The sequence below is a fragment of the Halichoerus grypus genome, chromosome 5 (assembly GCF_964656455.1).
Source record: "Halichoerus grypus chromosome 5, mHalGry1.hap1.1, whole genome shotgun sequence".
Taxonomy (NCBI): Eukaryota; Metazoa; Chordata; class Mammalia; order Carnivora; family Phocidae; genus Halichoerus; species Halichoerus grypus.
This window is the reverse complement of record NC_135716.1, coordinates 126,490,197-126,511,893: the sequence shown is the minus strand read 5'-3', so window position 1 is coordinate 126,511,893 and position 21,697 is coordinate 126,490,197. Positions and strand designations below refer to the sequence as shown.

At 38.7% G+C, this 21,697-nt stretch overlaps 1 protein-coding gene across 2 annotated transcripts in view; it reads right to left on the bottom strand.

Annotated features, from left to right (window-relative positions):
* SLC44A5 (solute carrier family 44 member 5) overlaps positions 1–21,697 on the bottom strand; it is a 350,669-nt gene that overhangs the window by 56,014 nt on the left and 272,958 nt on the right. For both annotated transcript variants that reach the window (XM_078072903.1, XM_078072904.1), the window contains 2 exons: positions 8,793–8,877; positions 183–311 (listed from right to left, as the gene is read on the bottom strand). In XM_078072903.1, coding sequence (XP_077929029.1) covers positions 183–311; positions 8,793–8,877 — 214 coding nt within the window. The remainder of the gene's footprint in view (positions 1–182; positions 312–8,792; positions 8,878–21,697) is intronic.

Sequence of the window (21,697 nt, the reverse complement as noted above, 5' to 3'; positions counted from 1 at the left end):
CTACACAATGATAAGCTATAAATGGTGCACGTGTGTTTCTATGTAACTTTGTGTTTTAATGGAATAATACATAATCATTTCCTAGATGATTTGGGAGCTTGTCTATTACAAATGCTCATGTTGCACTTGAGATTGACACAAAAGTTAAATTCTTCTCTAGTTTTAAGCTTAAACACACATACCTTTGCAGGCTTAACAAAACGGGATTTGCAGAACTGGCTGTAGTACATCCAATAGTGTTTGTTTGTTCTGTACCTAAACTGTATTTCCATGTAAGTTAAAAATTTTTCTGGGCACTTGGAGACACAGATCTGTGAAGAAAAGGAACACAGCGGTGGGAACTCAATTGAGTTGAACAAACCAAGGAAGTAGCTGTAAGTTTAGACTTCTAAGTTATCTACCACTATAAAGAGCAAAGCACTATTTTCCATCTAAGAAATTTACATCAATTTTCTAATTTATGTAAAAAATAAAATTTCATGTACTGGTTATCAATCTCTACTCCTTGCCCTTTGATGAATGATTTGTGTTAAGACAAGAAGATGTTGTACAATGACAGACTTGTTTTTAACTTCTGATTTTGAGAAACTGTAGATCTACTTGCAGCTGTGAGAAATAATGTATTCCACCCAGTTTTATCCAATGGTAATAACTTCCACAATTACAGAACAATATTACAACCAAAAAATTGATATTGTTACCATCCAATAACCTTATGTAGATTTCACTAGTCTTACATGCACTCATTTATTTGTGTGTGTGCATGCACGCACATGCAGTTCTATGCAATTTTATCATGTGTAGATTCATGTGACCACTACCACAGGACAATGATGGATTTTTAATAAAATATTTCCTTATTAGTTTCTGAGTTAGTAGATAAGAGTATAATGCAAGATTAATATTTGCAAGATTAATTTTGTCTGTGTAGTTTATGTATTTTCAGGGTTAGAGTCTTGCTTCCTTTCCTATATATGAATAAAATGGTCATTAAACATGCTCCAAATATTGATAACTTATGTCACTAATAATTATCAGTGCCAGTGAATTCTCAACAATTCTCAAAATATAATTGGGGATTTATTACTATAAGAAACTAACAAAATTGGGGCTATTTGTGGCAGTCAATCATTATTATAGTCTTTTACCAGCCAAATGTAGGCAGAGAGGTCACCAATACAATTATTTTACATGAATGACCTTAGAGGGCCTATTAATGCCAAACTAGATCATTGTGCTAGTAGTCCACAGAGTCACTGTGGAGTGAGTGAAATCCAATTAGGAACTCCACAGAGAGAAAGCAGAACCCGAGAAGATACACTCTATTGGCTTTGCTTTTGTTTGTAATTGAAAACAAAAACAAAGATCTTAGTAAGCCATGAGAGTTGCAGTCCTTACACATTCTCTCCTTCAGTTCCTCCTTATGAAAGCCTTCTCAGCTCTGACTTGCTGCATCTCCCTGCTGTACTTTGTTAACTTCTCACTGGCCAGATTCTAGCTCAATCCATGGGCAGCTAGGTAAAAACACCGCTGCTGAGCTGACATCTCTTTCCCATTCTTTGGGTCATGTTTCTACTGTACGCAAAAATATTTGGTGTCAACTCCACAGCCACAGTAGCAGGTGGATAACTAAATGGATACGTCCAATCTCACAGTTAATATTGTTTTGTAGTAGCAGCAGCAGTGACCTAATTTCTTCTAGAAGTTCTGACAAGGCAAACAACCTGTCTCCACATTCATGCCTCCATATGTATTTTCTCTTTGTCAGTTTCTCATATATACATAGGCATTCACACACACACACACACACACACACACTCACTCACTCACTCACACACCTCTAGAGGAAATATTGAAATTTCACAGGTATCTTTCTACAAAAGCCAAAGAACTGTTTAGGGACATTCAAAGCCCCCAAATGCTCACATTTTTATAAAGAAGGCTAAGGTTATCATCAATGCAAATGTAAAAATTTCACTCTGATTGGAGCTAAGCTGAGTATACCTTTAACATATTGGAAGATACTTTACATTTAGACTTTGACAATTATATGGCTTTGAAAGATAACTTCACTAGTTCCCCTACTGGGTACATTTAAATGGATTTATAAAATGAATACTGAAAGTACTAATGCTTTCACAGGCCTTAAATAACAGTAGGAACTACTGAGTTGGGACCATGATGATTTCTGTATTCCTAAATACACACACATACAATGTATACTACATATTAAAAGTGCTGTGTATGCAACATATACAAGAAATAATTAAAAATGGCAAAAAGTGGTTTGTTAAAGAGAATCACAAATTTCATTCCAGACACAAATGAGCTGTTAAAATACAATATAGCAATTGCTCTTTACTCTCTCCCTCTATCAGACCAATTTGTTCATTTCAAATACGATGCTGATTAGTAGCAATCAACATATAATTAGGCAAAAATGAAGGTCACATTGAGGTAGGGTATCCTAATTGATCACAGTGTGTCCTTTAAATGCTTGTGACACATGTCTGGACTATGCTGGCAGTTAACAAAAAACATAATGCATAAAAATATGGCTTGGATCAGTAGATACACTAATGCCTGGCAGACTAAAAGCAAGTCTCCATTACTGGCAGCTAAAATATATTCTGACTCAATCCTTTGTGTAACCATAAAGGGGCACTTTATTTTTTTTATGGATATTCTTTTTTTGTTTATTGAGATATAATTGACATAACATTCTGTTAGTTTCAGGTGACTCAATATTTGTATATATTGTGAAATGATTGCCACAGTATGGTTAACATCTGTCATCATACATAGCTAAAAAATTTTTTTCTTGTGATGAAAGCTTTTAAGATCTACCCTTTTAGCAACTTTCAAATATACAATATGGTATTATTAACTATTATCACCATGGTGTACCTTACATCTTAAGTGGATATTCTTTTTTTTTTTTAATTTTATTATGTTATGTTAGTCACCATACAATACATCATTGGTTTTTGATGTGGTGATCCACGATCCATTGTTTTCGTATAACACCCAGTGCTTCATGCAGTACGTTCCCTCCTTAATACCCATCACCGGGCTAACCAATCCCCCCTCCCCTCTCCCCTCTAAAACCCTGTTTGTTTCTCAGAGTCCATAGTCTCTCATGGTTCATCTCTCCCTCCAATTCCCCCCCCCATTTTTCCCTTCCTTCTCCTAATGTCCTCCATGCTGTTCCTTATGTTCCACAAATAAGTGAAACCATATGATAATTGACTTTCTCTGCTTGACTTATTTCACTTAGCATAATCTCCTCCAGTCCCATCCATGTTGATGAAAAAGTTGGGTATTCATCTTTTCCGATAGCTGAGTAATATTCCATTGTATATATGGACCACATCTTCTTTATCCATTCATCTGTTGAAGGGCATCTCGGCTCTTTCCACAGTTTGGCTATTGCCGACATTGCTGCTATGAACATTGGGGTGCATATGGCCCTTCTTTTCACTACATCTGTGTCTTTGGGGTAAATACCCATGAGTGCAATTGCTGGGTCATAGGGTAGCTCTATTTTTAAATTTTTGAGGAACCTCCACACTGTTTTCCAAAGTGGCTGTACCAACTTGCATTCCCACCAACAATGTAAGAGGGTTCCCCTTTCTCCACAACCTCTCCAACATTTGTTGTTTCTTTCCCTGTCCATTTTTGCCATTCTAACTGGTATAAGGTGGTATCTCAATGTGGTTTTAATTTGAATTTCCCTGATGGCTAATGATGATGAACATTTTTTCATGTGTCTGTTAGCTATTTGTATGTCTTCTTCAGAGAAGTGTCTTTTCATATCTTCTGCCCACTTTTTGACTTGATTATTTTTTTGGGTGTTGAGTTTGAGAAGTTCTTTATAGATCTTGGATACCAGCCCTTTATCTGTAGTGTCATTTGCAAATATCTTCTCCCATTCTGTGGGTTGCCTCTTTGTTTTGTTGACTGTTTCCTTTGCTGTGCAGAAGCTTTTTATCTTGATGAAGTCCCAAAAGTTCATTTTTGCTTTTGTTTCACTAGCCTTTGGAGATGTATCTTGAAAGAAGTTGCTGTGGGCGATGTCAAAGAGATTACTGCCTATGTTCTCCTCTAGGATTTTGATGGATTCCTGTCTCACATTGAGGTCTTTCATCCACTTTGAGTTTATCTTTGTGAATGGTGTTAGAGAATGGTCGAGTTTCATTCTTCTGCACCATTTATTGAAGAGACTGTCTTTTTTCCATTGCATGATTTTTCCTGCTCTGTCAAAGATTATTTGACCATAGAGTTGAGGGTCCATATCTGGGCTCTCTATTCTGTTCCATTGGTCTATATGTCTGTTTTTGTGCCAGTACTATGCTGTCTTGGTGATCACTGCTTTGTAATATAGCTTGAAATCGGACAACGTGATGCCCCCAGCTTTGTTTTTCTTTTTCAACATTTCCTTGGCGATTCGGGGTCTTTTCTGATTCCATACAAATTTTAGGATTGTTTGTTCCAGCACTTTGAAAAATGTCATTGGAATTTTTGTCGGGATGGCACTGAAGGTATAGATTGCTCTGGGTAGCATAGACATTTTAACAATGTTTATTCTTCTGATCCATGAGCATGGAATATTTTTCCATCTTTTTGTGTCTTTTTCAATTTCTTTCATGAGTGTTTTGTAGTTCCTAGAGTATAGATCCTTTACCACAAAGGGGCACTTTAAATGTAGTTCTTCATCATTATTTTTATATATTCAATTCATATAGGTTTAACATTCTAATACAAATCAGAATTTGGTGAGTAGAAGAGCTATACTGTAGGTTAAAAGACTACATTTGGTATGAAAAAAGCATGATTTAGTAAGTAATCTATGGTGTACTTAACATAAATGTAAATAACATGTACATGGGTACATAAAAAACAATGTACAAAGATATTTTTGTTTCATCATGGGAATGATGGATTTGTACAGTGGAAAATTTCCTAGACTGGGAAGAGGAAGATATTAATTCACTCATTTATTCCTGCAACAAATACTTATTGATCACCTACTCTGAGCCTATTCTAGGCACTGGAAACACAATAGTGAATAAAACAGATAAAAACCCTTGCCCTTAATCTGTTTACTTTCTAGTAGAGGCGAAATGGATAACAACAAGTAAGTAAAATTATTTGTTACAAGATGGTAAAAAATGCAATGGAGAAAAATAAGGCTAGAAAGAAGGTTAGAGGCTACAAAGTAGCTGAGTAGGATTCCAGTTTTACATGGGTAATCAAGGAAGGCCTCCCTAAAAAGGTAACATTTGAGGAAAGATGTGAAGACTATTGATCAAGCCTTAGTCATTTGGAGAAAGAGTACTCTAGGCAGAGAGAACAGCAAAGTCTAATGCTCTGAGACAGGAGCACTCCTGGATCCTTCAAAGACAAGAGATGGGTAATATAACCTGAGTGTAGTGAGTAGAGAAAGAGTAACAGCAAATGTAGTCAAAGTTGGACAGACAGTGAAGGATCCTGTAAAGCCACTGTTAAGACTTTGCTTTTAAACTCAGTAACTTGGGAAGCCATGGGGGCAAGGGCTGAACAAAGGAGAAACATAAATGTGACATATTTAATGGGATCACACTTGCTGCTGGGTAGAAAAGAGACTGTAAGGGGTAGAAATTAGGGCAAGGATAAAATCAGAGAGACCAGTCAGGAAGTCATTGAACTAATCTAGGAGAGAGACGATGGTTCTTTGGAAAAAGGAAGAGAAGGTGAAAAGTAGTTAGTCCAGGTATATTTTGAATGGAGACCAGAGGAATTAGCTGAAGATTCACACATGATACAAGAGAAAAAGAGGAATGAAGGATGATTCCATGTTATTTGTATCTGACCTTAACTGAAAGAGGGAAGACTGCTGGGTTTGGAGAATAATTTTAAGGATGAAGTCAGAGGTTAGGAATTGAATTTTGGAGATGTTAAATTTGAGATGCCAACTAAACATCCATGTAGTCACATTGCATAGTTGGTTGCATATAAAGATGAGGAGTTCAGGGAGCAGACTTATCTGGAGGGTATATATAAATAAATTAGGGAAGGCAGCATGTAGATGATGTTAAAACCATAAGACTAGATGAGATCACCAAAAGAGTAAATGTAGATTTTGAAAAGGACTAAGCTTGGTATGGGAGGGAGCTCCAACATTTACAAGATGTTGGAAAGATGAAGAAAAACCAGCAAAGGAGAGTAACAAGGAGTAGCCAGAGAGTTGGGAGGAAACCTAAAAGAATGTTGTGCCCTAGAAGCCAAGTCAAGAAAGTGTTTTAAGGAGGAGGGCTTGAATAAACAATGCTGTTAGATCAAATAAATGTGGAAATGAGAATTGGCCATTGGTTTAATAATATGGAGGTCCATGGTATCATTTGGAGAAAATTGGAGTAGGAGTAAAAGCCTGAATGAGAAGAGAGGATTTAGACACACTGAATATAGACTATTCTTCTGAGGACTTTTACAAAAAAGAGGTACAGAGATATGAAGCAGTACCGGAGGGTGGGGTGTGTTGGATCAAGGAGAGAATTTTTTGAGATAGAAGAAATAACAGCATGTTTGTATACTGATAGGGATAATTTAGTAGAGAAGGAAAAATGGTAATAAAAAAAAAAAAACCCAGAAAATTCCTGGAATGATGTGCTTGAGTGTGTGAGAGAGATATAATGCACAAATGGATGGGCTGACCTTAGGAGCACAGGCAGTTCATCCACATTATGACAAGGAAAGGCTGAAGAAGTATATGAACATAAATGATAACAGGTAGGCAAGAGGATATTACTGTAGGAGCTTTTAAAAGTTGTCTTCTAAACACTTATATTTCTCAGTGAAATAGGAAGCAAAATCAGAGGCTGACAAAGAGATTGGGATGGAGTTCTTAGAGGCTTAAGAGGAAAAGATGTGGAATTGTTTTCTAGAAATGGTTTTCTAGCTAGGCTAGTGAATAGACAAGGGGTTTGTAGCGTGGTTGTGGGACAGCACTAAGGGCCCACTGAGATTAGTGGTTCTGAATCGAAAGAACTATTATGTAGGTTTCCTCCAACAACTCACAGCTGCCTGAGTTCAAGCATGGAATAGGCAGAAAGTTGCACTTAGCTAGGGATGAAGTTTTGCAGGAAGTACAACTACGTGGGATGGGGCAAAGGAATTGGGGGTTTATATAAGGGAGTGAATTTAAAGAGGGGTCATGAAATCTAAGTCAGAGAGGGAAATGAAAACATGATGGAACTGAGGGATACTGTGAAGGGGTTAACATTAGGGGTTTGTAGGTCCCGGTGAGATAGAATGATTGTAATTGGAATGTTAGAGGGATTGAGATGGGCAGACATTGGGATGTTTGAAATTGAGATTACGAGGGGTGGTAATTACTGGTATGACAAGGTCAAGGATTTGATTTTGGGAGTGGGTGACTGTGGTAGAAAACAAAGTCTTGTGGTAGAGGTAGTCACAGAACTAAGATGCCAAATATCTCAAGTTGGCTTTAGTCTCAGCAGGAAGTAAGATATCAAAAGTCTTTGAGAGAGATGAGGAAGAGAGCAAGCAAGCAGATTTACAAACTAGATCAGAGAAGATCTTTGGGTGTGGTTTACTAGTACATGGAACAAAGAGGAAGCAAATAAGTTAGAAGCCTATTACATTTTTGAGGCAGTTGTGCTGCCAAAGAATTCATGACCTAATCTGAAAAGGCCTTTGACTGTTAAAATAATCTTTGAGGTGCTAAATTTGCACAACAGGAAGGGAGCTTCAAAGTTCTATGGCCCTCAAAAGAGCATATATCTCCAATGCTCAGCAATGATGTGGTCTGAGGCTAGCAGACAGGAAATAACCTCCCAGGTGGTTAAAGGACCATAGGCTGAAATGGGGAATACAATCCAGGTCGAATAAGAATGTTTTCCAGTGCCATGCACAGGAAACCCCTGTGCATTTATCACTCCTCCCTTTCTGAACTGGAGTTTGTATTCTAATAGTCCCAGCCTCATACCCCATTGTGCATTCAATGTAAAGACCTGATAAAGAGAGGATGTATCACCCAGAGATCCTTGAACTTTGGGTTAAAAATAGTACTATGGGGGATGCTGGGTTGTCTCCCTTGGGAAGAAGGGTATTCTGGAGGACAGAGGGATAGACTATAGAAGACCCAACTAACTGCCCATTGAAGTCTGTGCCTTATCCCACAATGGCACTGCTTTAGTCCTTCCTTCTTGCATCTAGGTGTGAACATATAAAAATAATATGCATGTTGTAGGAGTAGAAATGTAATGTGTGAACCCTTCTAAACCAAGGCTTATAAGAGCAGAGATGCTTATTTATCTTCTGTCTCCTTCTGGCAAGTGGATGCAGATGACAAGAAGGACTTAAGACAGAGCCACCAGATGAAAGGAGTCTGGAGAAGAGTTGCCCACTGACCAAAACCACCAGCCTTATACTGTCACAAGACCAGAAATAAACTTTATTATGTTAAGTCACTGAAAAACTCGAGTTTATTAGTTATAGTAGCTAGCTTTGCTCTTCCTAATATAGATCTTGAGAAAAATACCACTTCTCAGGGTTGCAGTTTGTTCATTTTATAAAAATAGGTGGTTCAACAAAATCACTGAGAATCTTTAGTGATACCATAATGATTAATCCTGCTTCATTTTGATTGTATATGAACAAACACGAGCTCATGCTTATGTCTTCCCACCTTCTATAAATTCATCATTAACCATACACACACAGAATTCAAATGGAATTGCTGATTCTTTTATCCAAGAATGTTCAAAATTGCAATGCATTTTTTGCCTTACCTGTGTGGTAGGGCACTGTAGGTTTACCACCACAGAGGGACTGGTACAGCTGAACAAGTTAAAGTAAAACAAAATGGTCTTGTTCCTGTTAGGAAAACAACATAAAATAATCTTTTTAGTGACTGTGGAAATAGTCCATATCATTTCAGACCCTGTACACTTTTAATATAATGACCTTTAAAATTTGGCTTCATTTTCCCTAGACGGCTACAATATAGTCCCCAACTCCTCTTTAAGCTGCCTAACATTCAAAGCTCCTTTTTGTAATAGTAAAAAACTGAAATAATTAAATTGTTCATCAACAGTGGATTGGTTAAAGAATTTTAGTCCACAAAGAAGACTATATTACCACTGAAAATAACGTTGAAGAAAATGTTTAATGGATGAATTCACAATACATTAATTTTAGGAAGCACGTTACTAAAGAGTATTAAAATATAATTAGATTTTAATTTTTCAAAAACAGGTAAAGCATATGCAGAAACAATATATATGAATGGTGGGATAATATGTTTAATTTTTGTACCTTTATGGATTTTCTAAAATAAATTTATTACTTTGGTAAACTAAAAAAAGATAAGTAAATTGAGTGATATCTTCTGTTTGAAATTGTGGTCAGTAGCATAGTAACGAGGCAGGTTGATACTCACTATCACTAGCATTGAGTGAAGTATTACTCTGCCATTTAGCAGTCAATGATTCTCTTTTGAATCTCAATTTCATCTGTACAATGGGGATAATACCAGCCCTACTGACTTCACAGTGGTGTTGGGAGGACATAAGAGAATATGTAGTGAACTCAAGACATGTGGCTGTCCAACTTTAATATGTATCTCTAAAATTTGGGAGTGTTTGTTGAAAATTGTGATTCCTGACTCCTTCTCTACCCTTACGAGCCCAAATTTCAGGATATGGGGCCCAGGAATTCACATTTTATCCCTATTCTCCCCAGATTTATCTATTTACTTTTATATAAATTCCACTAGCCAACATATAGTATATCATTAGTTTCAGATGTAGAGTTCAATAATTCATCAGTTGTGTGTAACACCCAGTGCTCATCACATCATCTAGTTACCCCATGCCCCCACCTACCTCCCCTCCAGCAACCCTCAGTTTGTTTCCTATAGTTAAGAGTCTCTCATGGTTTGTCTCTCTATCTGATTACTTCCCATTCAGTTTTCCCTCCCTTCTCCTATGATTCTCTATGCAGTTTATATTCCACATATGAATGAAACCATATAATTGTATTTCTCTGACTTATTTCACTTAGCATAATACCCTCCAGTTCCATCCATGTCAATGTAAATGCTAAGTATTCATCCTTTCTGATGGCTGAGTAATACTCCATTGTGTATATACACTACATCTTCTTTATCCATTCATCTGTGGACATCTCAGCTCTTTCCATAGTTAGGCTATTGTGGACACTGCTGCTATAAACATTGAGGTGCAGGTGCCCCTTCAGATCATTTGTATCTTTGGGGTAAATAACTAGTAGTTCAATTGCTGGGTCATAGGGTAGGTCTATTTTCAACCTTTTGAGGAACCTCCATACTGTTTTCCAGAGTGGCTGCACCAGCTTGCATTTCCATCAACAGTGTAGGAGGGTTCCCCTTTCTCCACATCCTCGCCAACATCTGTTGTTTACTGTCTTGTTAATTCTAGCCATTCTGACTGGTGTGAGGTGGTATCTCATTGTGCTTTTGTGTTTCCCTGATGCCAAGTGATGTTGAGCATTTTTTCATGTGTCTGTTGACCATCTGTATGTCTTCTTTGGAGAAATGTCTGTTCGTGTCTTCTGCCCATTTCTTGATGGATTATTTGTTCTTTGGGTGTTGAGTTTGATAAGTTCTTTATAGATCTTGGATACTAGCCCTTTATCTGATGTTATTTGTAAATATCTATATTAATTAATATTAATGTAGTGTATCACATTGATTTGCGGATGTTGAACCACACTTGCAACCCAGGAATAAATCCCATTGGTCGTGGTGAATAATCCTTTTAATGTACTGTTGGATCCTATGGGATAGTATCTTGGTGAGAATTTTGGCATCCATGTTTATCAGGGATATTGGTCTGTAATTCTCCTTTTTGATGGGGTCTTTGTCTGGTTTTGGGATTAAGGTAATGCTGGCTTCATAGAAAGAGTTTGGAAGTTTTCCTTCCATGTATATTTTTTGAAACAGCTTCAGAAGAATAGGAATTAATTCTTCTTTAATTATTTGGTAGAATTCCCCTGGAAAGCCATCTAACCCTGGACTCTTGTTTGTTGGGAGATTTTTGATTATGGCTTCAATTTCCTTGCTGGTTATGGGTCTGCTCAGGTTTTCTATTTCTTCCTGTTTCAGTTTTGGTAGTTTATAAGTTTCCAGGAATGTATCCATTTCTTCCAGATTGCCTAATTTGTTGGCATATAGTTGCTCATAACATGTTCTTATGACTGTATTTCCTTGGTGTTGGTTGTGTTCTCTCCTCTTTTATTCATGGTTTTATTAATTTGGGTCTTTTTTTCTTTTTGATCAGTCTGGCTAGGGGTTTACTGATCTTATTAATTCTTTCAAAAAACCAGTTTCTAGTTTCGTTGATCTGTTCTGTTTTTTCATTTCTATTTAGTTGATATCTGCTCTAATCCTTATGATTTCTGGTCTCCTGCTTGGTTTAGGCTCTATTTGCTGTTCTTTCTCCATGTCCTTTAAGTGTAAGGTTAGTTTGTGTATTTAAGACTTTTCTAGTTTCTTGAGAAAGGCTTGTATTGCTATGTACTTCCCTCTTAGGACTGCCTTTGCTGTATCCCAAGGGTTTTGAACAGTGTGTTTTAATTTTCATTTGTTCCCATGAATTTTTAAAAATTTCTCTTTAATTTCCTGGTTCAATTCATTGTTTAATAGGATGCTTTTTAGCCTCCATGTATTTGAGTTCCTTCCAAATTCCCTCTTGTGATTGAATTCAAGTTTCAAAGCACTGTGGTCTGAAAATATGAAGGGAATAATCCCAATCTTTTGGTACCAGTTGAGTCCTGACTTGTGACCCAGGATGTGATCTATTCTGGAGAATGTTCCATGTGCACTCAAGAGTATTCTGTTGTTTTAGGATGGAATGCTCTGTATATATCTGTGAAGCCCATCTGGTCCAGTGTGTCATCCAAAGCCCTTGTTTCCTTGTTTCCTTGTTGATCTTCTGCTTAGATGATCTATCCATGCTGTGAGTGGGGTGTTAAAATCCTCTACTATTATTGTATTATTATCAATGTGTTTAATTTTGTTATTAATTGGTTTATATAATTGGCTGCTCCTAAGTTGGCACATAAATATTTATAATTGTTAGATCTACTTTTTGGAGAGACCCTTTAAGTATGATATAGTGTCCCTCTTCATCCCTTACTACAGTCTTTGGTTTAAAAGCTAATTTGTCTAATATGAGGATTGCTACCCCAGCTTTCTTTTGATGTCTATAAGCATAATAAATGGTTCTCCACCCCTTCACTTTCAGTCTGGAGGTGTCTTTGGGTCTAAAATGAGTCTCTTGTGGACAGCATATCAAAGGGTCTTCCTTTTTTATCCAATCTGATACCCTGTGTCTTTTGATTAGAGCATTTAGCCCATTTACATTCAGAGTAACTACTGAAAGATATGAATTCAGTGCCATTTTATTACCTGTAAAATCACTGTTTCTGTTTATTGTCTCTGTTCCTTTACTGGTCTATGTTACTTGTGAGCTCTCTTTGCTTCCAAGATCCTCTTTAATATTTCTTGCAGGGCTGGTTTAATGTTCACAAGTTCTCTTAGTTTCTGTTTGCCCTAGAAGTTCTTTATCTCTCCTTCCATTCTGAATGATAGCCTTGCTGGATAAAGTATTCTTGGTCCCATGTTTTTCTCATTTAGCACCCTGAACATATCATGCCAGCCCTTTCTGGCCTGCCTGGTCTCGGTGGATAGGTCTGCTGCCAGTCTAATGTTTCTACCCGTATAAGGTTAAGGACCTCTTGTCTCAAGCTGCTTTCAGGATTTTCTCTTTATCTCTGAAATTTGCAAGCTTCACTATTATATGTCGGGGTGTTGATCTATATTTAATGATTTTGAGAGGGGTTCTCTGTGCCTCCTGGACTTGATGCCTATTTCCTTCCCCAGATTAGGGATATTCTCAGCTATAATTTGCTCAAATATACCTTCTACCCCTATCTTTCTTCTCCCTCTGGAACCCCAATAATTCTAATCTTGTTTTGCTTTATACTCTCACTGATCTCTCAAATCCTCCCCTCATGGTCCAATAATTGTTTCTCTCTCTTTTGCTCAGTTTCTTTATTCTCCATAATTTTATCTTCTGTATCACTTATTCTCTCTTCTGCCTCATTTATCCTAGCAATAAGAGCCTCTATTATTGATTGTATCTCAGCAATAACCTTTTTTATTTCAACCTGATTAGGTCTTAGTTCTTTTATTTCTCCAGAAAGGGAATCTCTTGTGTCTTCTATGCTTTTTTCAAGCCCAGCTAGTATCATTATACTCATTTTTCTTAATTCTAGCTCTGAAATTTTACCAATATCCATATTTATTAAGTCTATCACTGTGATTACTGCCTCTTGTTCTTTTTTTCTGGGAATTTGTCCTTCTGGTCATTTTGTCCAGAGAAGAATAGATGAACAAGAGAACAAAAAAAGAAAAAAAAATCAACCATGACCCCAGCAAAATATACACTAGGCAAATCAGAAGAGATCAGAAACCAAAAAAGAAAAAAAAGGCGGGGGGGTAGAATATAACCAAACAGGTAGACAGAACAGGGTGATACATTTTGTCCTGGATGTATTTTTGTCTGTTAGAAGACACTTGATCCCAAAATTGTAAAGAAAGAAAAACATATATATACAAAAATAAAATTGAATACAGTGAAAGGAAGTCAAAAATGAAGAATATAGCTATAAAATGTAAAAATGAAAATTAAAAAAAAGACTTAGAGTTGATAAGAGAAGCTAGTTGAAAAGGGAAAAAAAAAATTTAAAATTGGAAGAGTAAAGAATCATGAGAAAAAACCCTCAAATTCTATATACTATTTTCCCCTAGTGCAGGAGTTTTTCAGTTCTATGTGATCCATAAACTTGGTATTCACCTGATGTTCCTCCTGATCTTCTACGGGAGGAGCCTGCTGTGCTGATTCTCAGGTGTCTTTGCCTGGGCAGACTTGCACCACCCCTTGCCAGCTCAGTCTAAGCTGCTTTGGGTTACTCTAAGAGGATTTTGTTCCCTGAAGGCTTTTCATGCCACTTTAGAGGATGAAAAAGTAAAATAAAAATGGCGGCACCCTGATCTCCAGCCCCGGAGCTGAATGATTGCGACCCCCACCTCTTCAGTGCACCCTCAGGGAAAAGCAGGCAATCACTTTCTTGTGCGCCAAATTCCACAGACTCCTGCAGTGCACATCTTCCCGGGGCGGGGGGGGGGGGGGGGGGGGGGGGGGGGAGTCTCACCACGGCCCTGCTGCTTTCTGGGGAGCTGTTGCTCGATCCTGTGCGTACCGCATAGCTCCTCCCATGGGAAGGAGCAGGGTTTCACAGCAGTTTTGCTGCTTGCTGGGCCCCTGCTTCAAAAGCAGTCATCTGATCATGCTGCAGTTTGAGCTTTATGGCAACACCTAGCTGAGAGGCTATTCTGAGGCTTGCTAATTGTAGCTGGCTTCCCTGCTCCAATGCTTGGGAACTCTGCTGCATGCAGGCACCCCCGTTCTCCCCCATTCGGGGATCCGGAGACCATACTGTCCCACCTAGCTTTCTGCCCCACTTCACCACCTGAACACCTTTCAGGCAGAGATGTCACTCACCCGAGAAGACTTCTAAAAGTTCCACTTTTATGCTCTGCTGCTATATCACTTTCCAGTTGCCGGTTTATGGAGGCTCCCTCCGCCGAAGTTCATCTTCCAATATAATGCCTCAGATTCACTTCTCTGCACCTCCACACTTCTCCTTGCAGAAAGTGGCCAATTTTCTATTTGTAGAATTGCAGCCATTCTTTTCTTAGATTGCAGGTTGAGTTTGCAGGTGTTCAGAATGATTTGATAGATATCTAGCTGAATTCAAGGGACCAGATGAAACAAGGGCCCCTATTCTTTCACCATTTTCCATCCACTTCCTCCCCAGTAGATTTAGATACAGGTGGCTTATAAACCATACCTTGAGAGAACACAGCCCTAAACATTCAAGCATTTGTTAAGTCCCCAATTAATTAATGTGACTACATACATAGAAGAATGTATAGCAGACTGTTAACTCAGAATCGCCAAGTAGGATCCAAATGTAAAAATAAAGAAAGCCCTCCACAAAAAAAAAAAAGTTCTGGCTAGATTCTTGCATCATTTCTACCCTCTTCCTGCCCCGGAATGGGTGAATTTTTTTCCCAACTCCAAATTGCAGAGGGCTCTGAGATAATCTCTCATACAGACTGAGGGTACCTGTAGGAAGGGCAGACCAGCATTTCATTTTCAAATGTACATCTCTTCTGTGGCAGACTTATTCATCAACCCTCTGTGCCCATTTTAGAAGTGAGAAATGAAACCCAAAATGACCACAGAGGGTTAGAAAAGCCAATGGCACAGAAAGAGGACAGCCCTGAAGCAGCGTCTTATGGGAGGATGAAGAATCAAGTAAATGGGCTTGCACTTCCCTCGTGATAACCATCTGACACCAAGAGACTGGTAGTGAGTCACCAGGGATGGAGCTGAAGGGGTTTGGAGGGTGGCAAGCCAAAGCTGATCTCTCAAATCAAAGGACTATTTAGTAAGGACTTCCCCCAGAGAATCTTCTCTTGTACAGCATGAGAGAGCCAGCTTTTGGATGCTTACCCCAAAGAGGGTACTGATGTCTAGTTAATCATGTCTCAGCTGCAGTAGTAATAAGCACATGGGCCTAGGGCAATGGCCAGACACTCCTCCTCCTTCCATCCCTCACAACACAAAGAAACAGCCAGAACCAAAAGAGAGGGAAGAGAAGGGAAAGGACGGACCAGGCCCTCTCTTCCTCTCTCAGTTCCCTTGCAGAGTTCAAACTTGAGCTGGGGGATTGGAAGAAATGAGATTCAAATTTTAAATTGGACTACACTAAACTCTATAACAATAGAAAGGGTCTGGAAAAATACAGAATCTACCTGAGATGTTCAAGTGAGAAGAAGACAGACTTGCATGAACTCTGTTAAAGCCAATGATATGGGAAAAATAAACCCATTTCATGTTTGTAATCCTATCAAGTTCAGATGGCTCAAGAATATGGTCATCGACTTATACACAGTATGCACACAGCTACTTCATGATTCCCAAGAGCCAGCTTTGCTCTTTCACCAAACAGCCCTATCATCTACACAGTCTTGTGGTACACGTGATTCGAATTTGTACCTATGCAAATGAATATATTATTGCATGTCATGAATCGTTGGAGTTCCTTGGGAGTAGTGTGAATGGTAAATCATTAAGTGTCAAGAGTCCCCCACAGGTAAAATTGATTTATAAACTGCAAATGATACATAAACTCAAGTTATTCACCCGATTATGCTATTGTCAAGGGTAAGGTTTATACCTTCTTCACCTTTATATCCCACTTTTCCAACACTTATCCTAGTACTTGGCCCATTCTAGATTTTTATTAAATGTTGCAGAATGAATGAGAACAATTCCAGAGTAAGTTGTTGTTGTTGTTGTTTAATCTTAGAATCCTCCTTAGTTTCCCAGTACAAATCTAAGGTCATTCAATTCCAGTCTGTCTGATATCCTTAAACTTCAGTGAACCTCATGGGGTGCCCCGGTGGCTCAGTCGGTTAAGTGTCCAACTCTTGATTTCAGCTCAGTGTCATGATCTCGGGGTTCTGGGATAGAACCCCACATTGGGTTCTGTGCTCTCCCTCTGCCCTTCCCCCCACACATGTACTCTTTCTCTAAAATAAATAAATCTTAAAAAACAAAAACAAACTTCAGTGAACCTCAAATTCCTCAGGTACAGCATTGTGGTGATGGTTGCAACTGAGCAATTCCGTGGGAGTGACTGAGGGAGTAACTATTTAACTTCAACTGCATATCCATCAAGAAACAACAAAGTAAAATCAACTGCAAACTACTAGTTCAAAATGATGTACCATGCACTTAAGCCTTCTCTCCTCTTTCCTGAGCCTCAAGGAAATAAAAGAATGGAAGTACAAAAAGGAATAAACCTTACCACACCAGCTGAGGGTGGGAAAGACAGGATCTGTTCACAATTGTATGAGAGTTCAACAATTTCTGGAAAATGGAAAGCATATGAGAGTATGTTGAGTGATGAAGACACCAGAGAGGGGTAGGGAAAGGGTGAGATACAACCTGCCTATTGGAAATCATGAGATGCTGGATTCAGAGTTGAAAGTGAAAAATGTGGTTGAACACAAGATTAACTGAAGGTTTATGTACAGAGCTACAGTACAAACCAGCACCTCTCTGTTTTTTCCCATACCCCGGCACTTGGAATTCCAGCATCCAAGAAAAACATGCAAAACTGAGGCCTCCTTTGTGGAATGAACCTTCTGGGGTTAGCAAAGGCTTTTATGGAATTTGGTGCCCCAGCCTACAAGCCTTCATATTTTGCAAACGTATGCCTGACAACCAGCTTCCCATCAGTTTATGCTGTCGTGAAATCTGACAGCAAACATAGCCTCATCACCTTATACAGGGCAGAGGTCTCACAGGAAAACTGACCTACTAACATAGCTGTGGGACAAATTCATACAAGCGACTTCTTTCTTTAATAATAATTGGTAATCAAGTAGAACCAGGAATGTAAGGAAGAATCAGAATATGAAAGAGAAAGACTAAACAAAAACTGATGCTGGATGAAATACAATAATTTAGGGCATAGGATGGACCTTTAAAGAAAATCCAATATTTTCAAAATAATCCAAGCGGACTGCCCATAAAATAAAAATACTATAACATTACAAAGAAATAGAGGATAAGAGGGCTCCTAAAGATGAAAAATATGAGGAAGATGGAACAGTAGGAGGACCCTAAGCTCACCTCATCCCATGGATACAACTAGATAACACCCACATCATATAAATAACCCAGAAAATGACCCAAAGACTGGTAGAACAGATTCTCCACAGCTAAACATAGAGAAGAGGCCACCTTGAAAAGGGTAGGAAGGGCAGAGACACAGACAGGAGTTAAACAGACCCACAGGACTGTCCCCAGGAGGAACAATGCAAGTACAGAGAGGGAAAAGAAACCACCCTCACACCAGGCACCCCAGGCATGGGGAACCTGCATGGGAAAGATAAACCCCCATAACATTTGGCTTTGAAAACCAGAGGGGCCGAATTTTGTGAGTTTTTACAATCACTGGGGCTTAGTACCTAGAACTTTAAAAGTCAGCAGGCTGGACTCTGGAAGAGCTGGGAGAGCCTGGAGGAGGAAGAAACGGAGTCCCCACCCTTAAAAAGAGCACAACAAACTGCCCCACTAAGATACAGCATAGAAGCAGCAGTTTGAAAAACACCTGGGGTATGAAGGATGGAGATCTGTTTACTAATCTGAGAGTGAAGGCTGGAAGGGCAGGGATTTTGGGGAGATTTCTCCAGGAACAAAAGAGCTGACAGGTGTCATTCCACCCCCCTGCCCGCCAGCTTAGACACAGGGACACCTGTGGGAACCAACACAGTGCCAACAGTTATTATCTCACTTGCTATAACACTGCTGGCATTCTCCAGCAGACATGCCCATCCACAGCCAAGCCTCCATTCCAGGTCCACTCCCAAGCACACCTGAGCAAAACTTCCTGACACTCTGTACCTCACGCCCATGTTCGCCTGCGGACCTGCCCCCTTCAATACAACTGTGGAGAGACCATCCAAAGTGCTACCATGAGCCTGGCAGTGTGCAAGCAGCCCTGAGAGAGGCCAGCACAACTCCAGAGTGACTCCTGCTCTAGGGGAGAGGGGATGATAACCACATACACAGGATCGAATTTGGCCACAAAGGTGGGCTGGGGGCAGACAGCTGGTCTGACTACAGGCCCTGCCCACCAACAAAAGCTTCTCAAAGGACAACAGAGGGAAAGAACCCTGCAGTTCAGTGCTACTGCCTCTCTGGCAAACATTTAGTCTGACTCAACTCAAGTGCAAGGCGGCCACAGCTTGACCCACTAAGAGAGGAAATAAATGCTACCCACAAGGAAAGAGAGCCATTGCAGATAACTGGACTAAAGGCAAATACAGCTCAGTTACCACAGCAGGGCACACACAACATATATAAGAGACATTCCTAAAGTGCCAGGTTCTGGTAAACAGGGGACATTGCAGTGCAGTGCACTACAGGACCTTTTTATAAGGCCATTACTTTCAAGAGCAGGAGATGTAGCTGACTTTCTTAACACATAAAAACAGACACAGAGTTACATAAAATAAGGAGACAAAGGAATTTGTTCCAAATAAAAGAACAGGACAAAATTACAGCAAGAGCACTAAACGTAATGAAGTAATACATATACCTGACAAAGAATTTAAAGTAATGATCACAAAAATATTCAGTGGATTTGAGAAAAGAGTGGAGGACCTCAATAACACCCCCAACAAAGAGACAGAAAACATAAAAAAGAACCAATCAGAGAAGAAGAAATAATAATGAAAATTAAAAATACATTAAATGGAATAAATAGTGGACTAGAGGAAGCAGAGAAACAGGTTAATGATCTGGAGGACAGACTAATGGAAAGCAATCAAACTGAACAGGAGAAAGAAAAAAAATAATACAAAATGAAAATAGATTTAGGGACCTCAGTGACACCATCAAGTGTACTAACATTCGCACTGTACAGATCCTAGAAAGAGAAGAGAGAAAAAAGGGGGTAGAGAATTTATTTGAAGAAATAATAGGTGAAAACTTCCCAAATATGGGGAAGGAAACAGAAATCCAGATCCAACACTCACAGAGAACCCCCAACAAAATCAATCCAGGAAGGTCCACACCAAGACACACAGTAATTAAAATGGCAAAAAGTAGTGATAAGGAGAGAATTTTAAAAGCAGCAAAAGAAAACAGGTGCATACAAGGGAAATCCCATAAGGCTATCAGCTGATTTTTCAGCAGAAATTTTGTAGGCCTGAAGAGGGTGGCATGATATATTCAAAGTACTGAAAGAAAAAAACCTGTAACCAAGAATACTCTATCCAGCAAGACAATCATTCAGAATAGAAGGAGATACAAAGAATTTCCTAGACAAACAAAATTTAAAGTAATTCATGACCACTAAACCAGCCCTACAAAAAATGTTAAAGGGGACTCTCTGAATGGATAGGAAAGACCATAAGCAATCCCATTTACTAGACCAATTTTCTACACCATACACAAAAATAAAAATGGATTAAAGACCTAAGTGTGAGACAGGAAACCACCAAAGTCCCCTTTGATAATAACGTCTTTGGAATTAGTTGTAGCAGCTTCTTACTAGACACATCACTGGAGGCAAGGGAAACAAAAGCAAAAATGAACTACTGGGACTTTATCAAGATAAAAAGCTCCTGCACAGTGAAGGAAACAATCAACAAAATTCTAAGGCAATCTATGGAATGGGGGAAGATATTAGCAAATGACATATCTGATAAAGGGTTGTTACCCAAATCTAAAAAGAACTCAACAAACTCAACACTCAGCAAACAAATAATCCAGTTAAGAAATGGGCTGAAGACATGAATAGACATTTTTCCAAAGAAAACTTCCAGATGGCCAGCACACATGAAAAGACGCTCAATATCACTGATCATTAGGAAGATGCAAATCAAAACTACAGTGAGCTATCACCTCATTCCTGTCAGAATGACTAAAAATAACAACACAGGAAACAAAAGGTGTTGGCAAGGATGTGGAGAATGGGAAACCCTCTTACACTGTTGGTGAGAATGCACACTGGTGGAGCCACTCTGGAAAACAGTATGGAGTTTCCTCCAAAAGTTAAAAATAGAACTACCCTATGTCTCAGTAATTGTACTACTAGGTATTCACCCAAAAGATGCAAAAATACTCATTTGAAGGGATACATGCACCCCGATGTTTACAACAGCATTATCAACAATAGCCAAATTATGGAAAGAACCCAAATGTCCATCTACTGATGAATGGATAAAGAGTACTTGGGGTGTACACACACACACACAGGAATATCACTCAGCCATTAAAAAGAATGCAATCTTGCCATTTGCAACAAAGTGGATGAAGCTAGAGAGTATTATAAGTGAAATAAGTCCATAAAAGAAAGAAAAGTACTGTATGAGTTCACTCCTATGTGGAATTTAAGAAACAAAATGTATGAACATAAGGGGGAAAAAAAGAGAGGTAACCCATAAGACAGACTCTTAACTATAGAGAACAAACTGAGGGTTGCTGGAAATCAGGTAGGTAGGGGGGATGGGTTAAATGGGTGACAGGTATTAAGGAGGGCACTGGTTGTGAGCAGCATTGGGTATTGTAGGAAGTGATGAATCACTAAATTCTACACCTGAAACTAACATTACATTGTATGTTAACCAACTGGAATTTAAATAAAAATGTGAAACCAAAAAAAAAAAAAAAAAAATGAATCCAGGAAGTCCAAGGTGTGAATAACAGAATTCCAAAGAGACAACCAATAAAATGGGAAGAATGAAAATAGCTAAGAAATAACTGAAGAAAAATTTCCAGGGCTAATGAGAATCCTAGTTTTTCAGAATTAAAGGACTCAAGACTGAACAAAAATAACTTAAGAAGAGAAAAACACCGATGTCACACTGTGAGATTTCAAAACACTAAGAATAAAGAAATGATTTTAAATGCCTTTTCCAAAAGAAAAAAAGTCACCACAAAATATGTGAATCAGTCTGGCATTAGCCACACTGGATGCCAAAAACACTGAAACAATGTCTTCA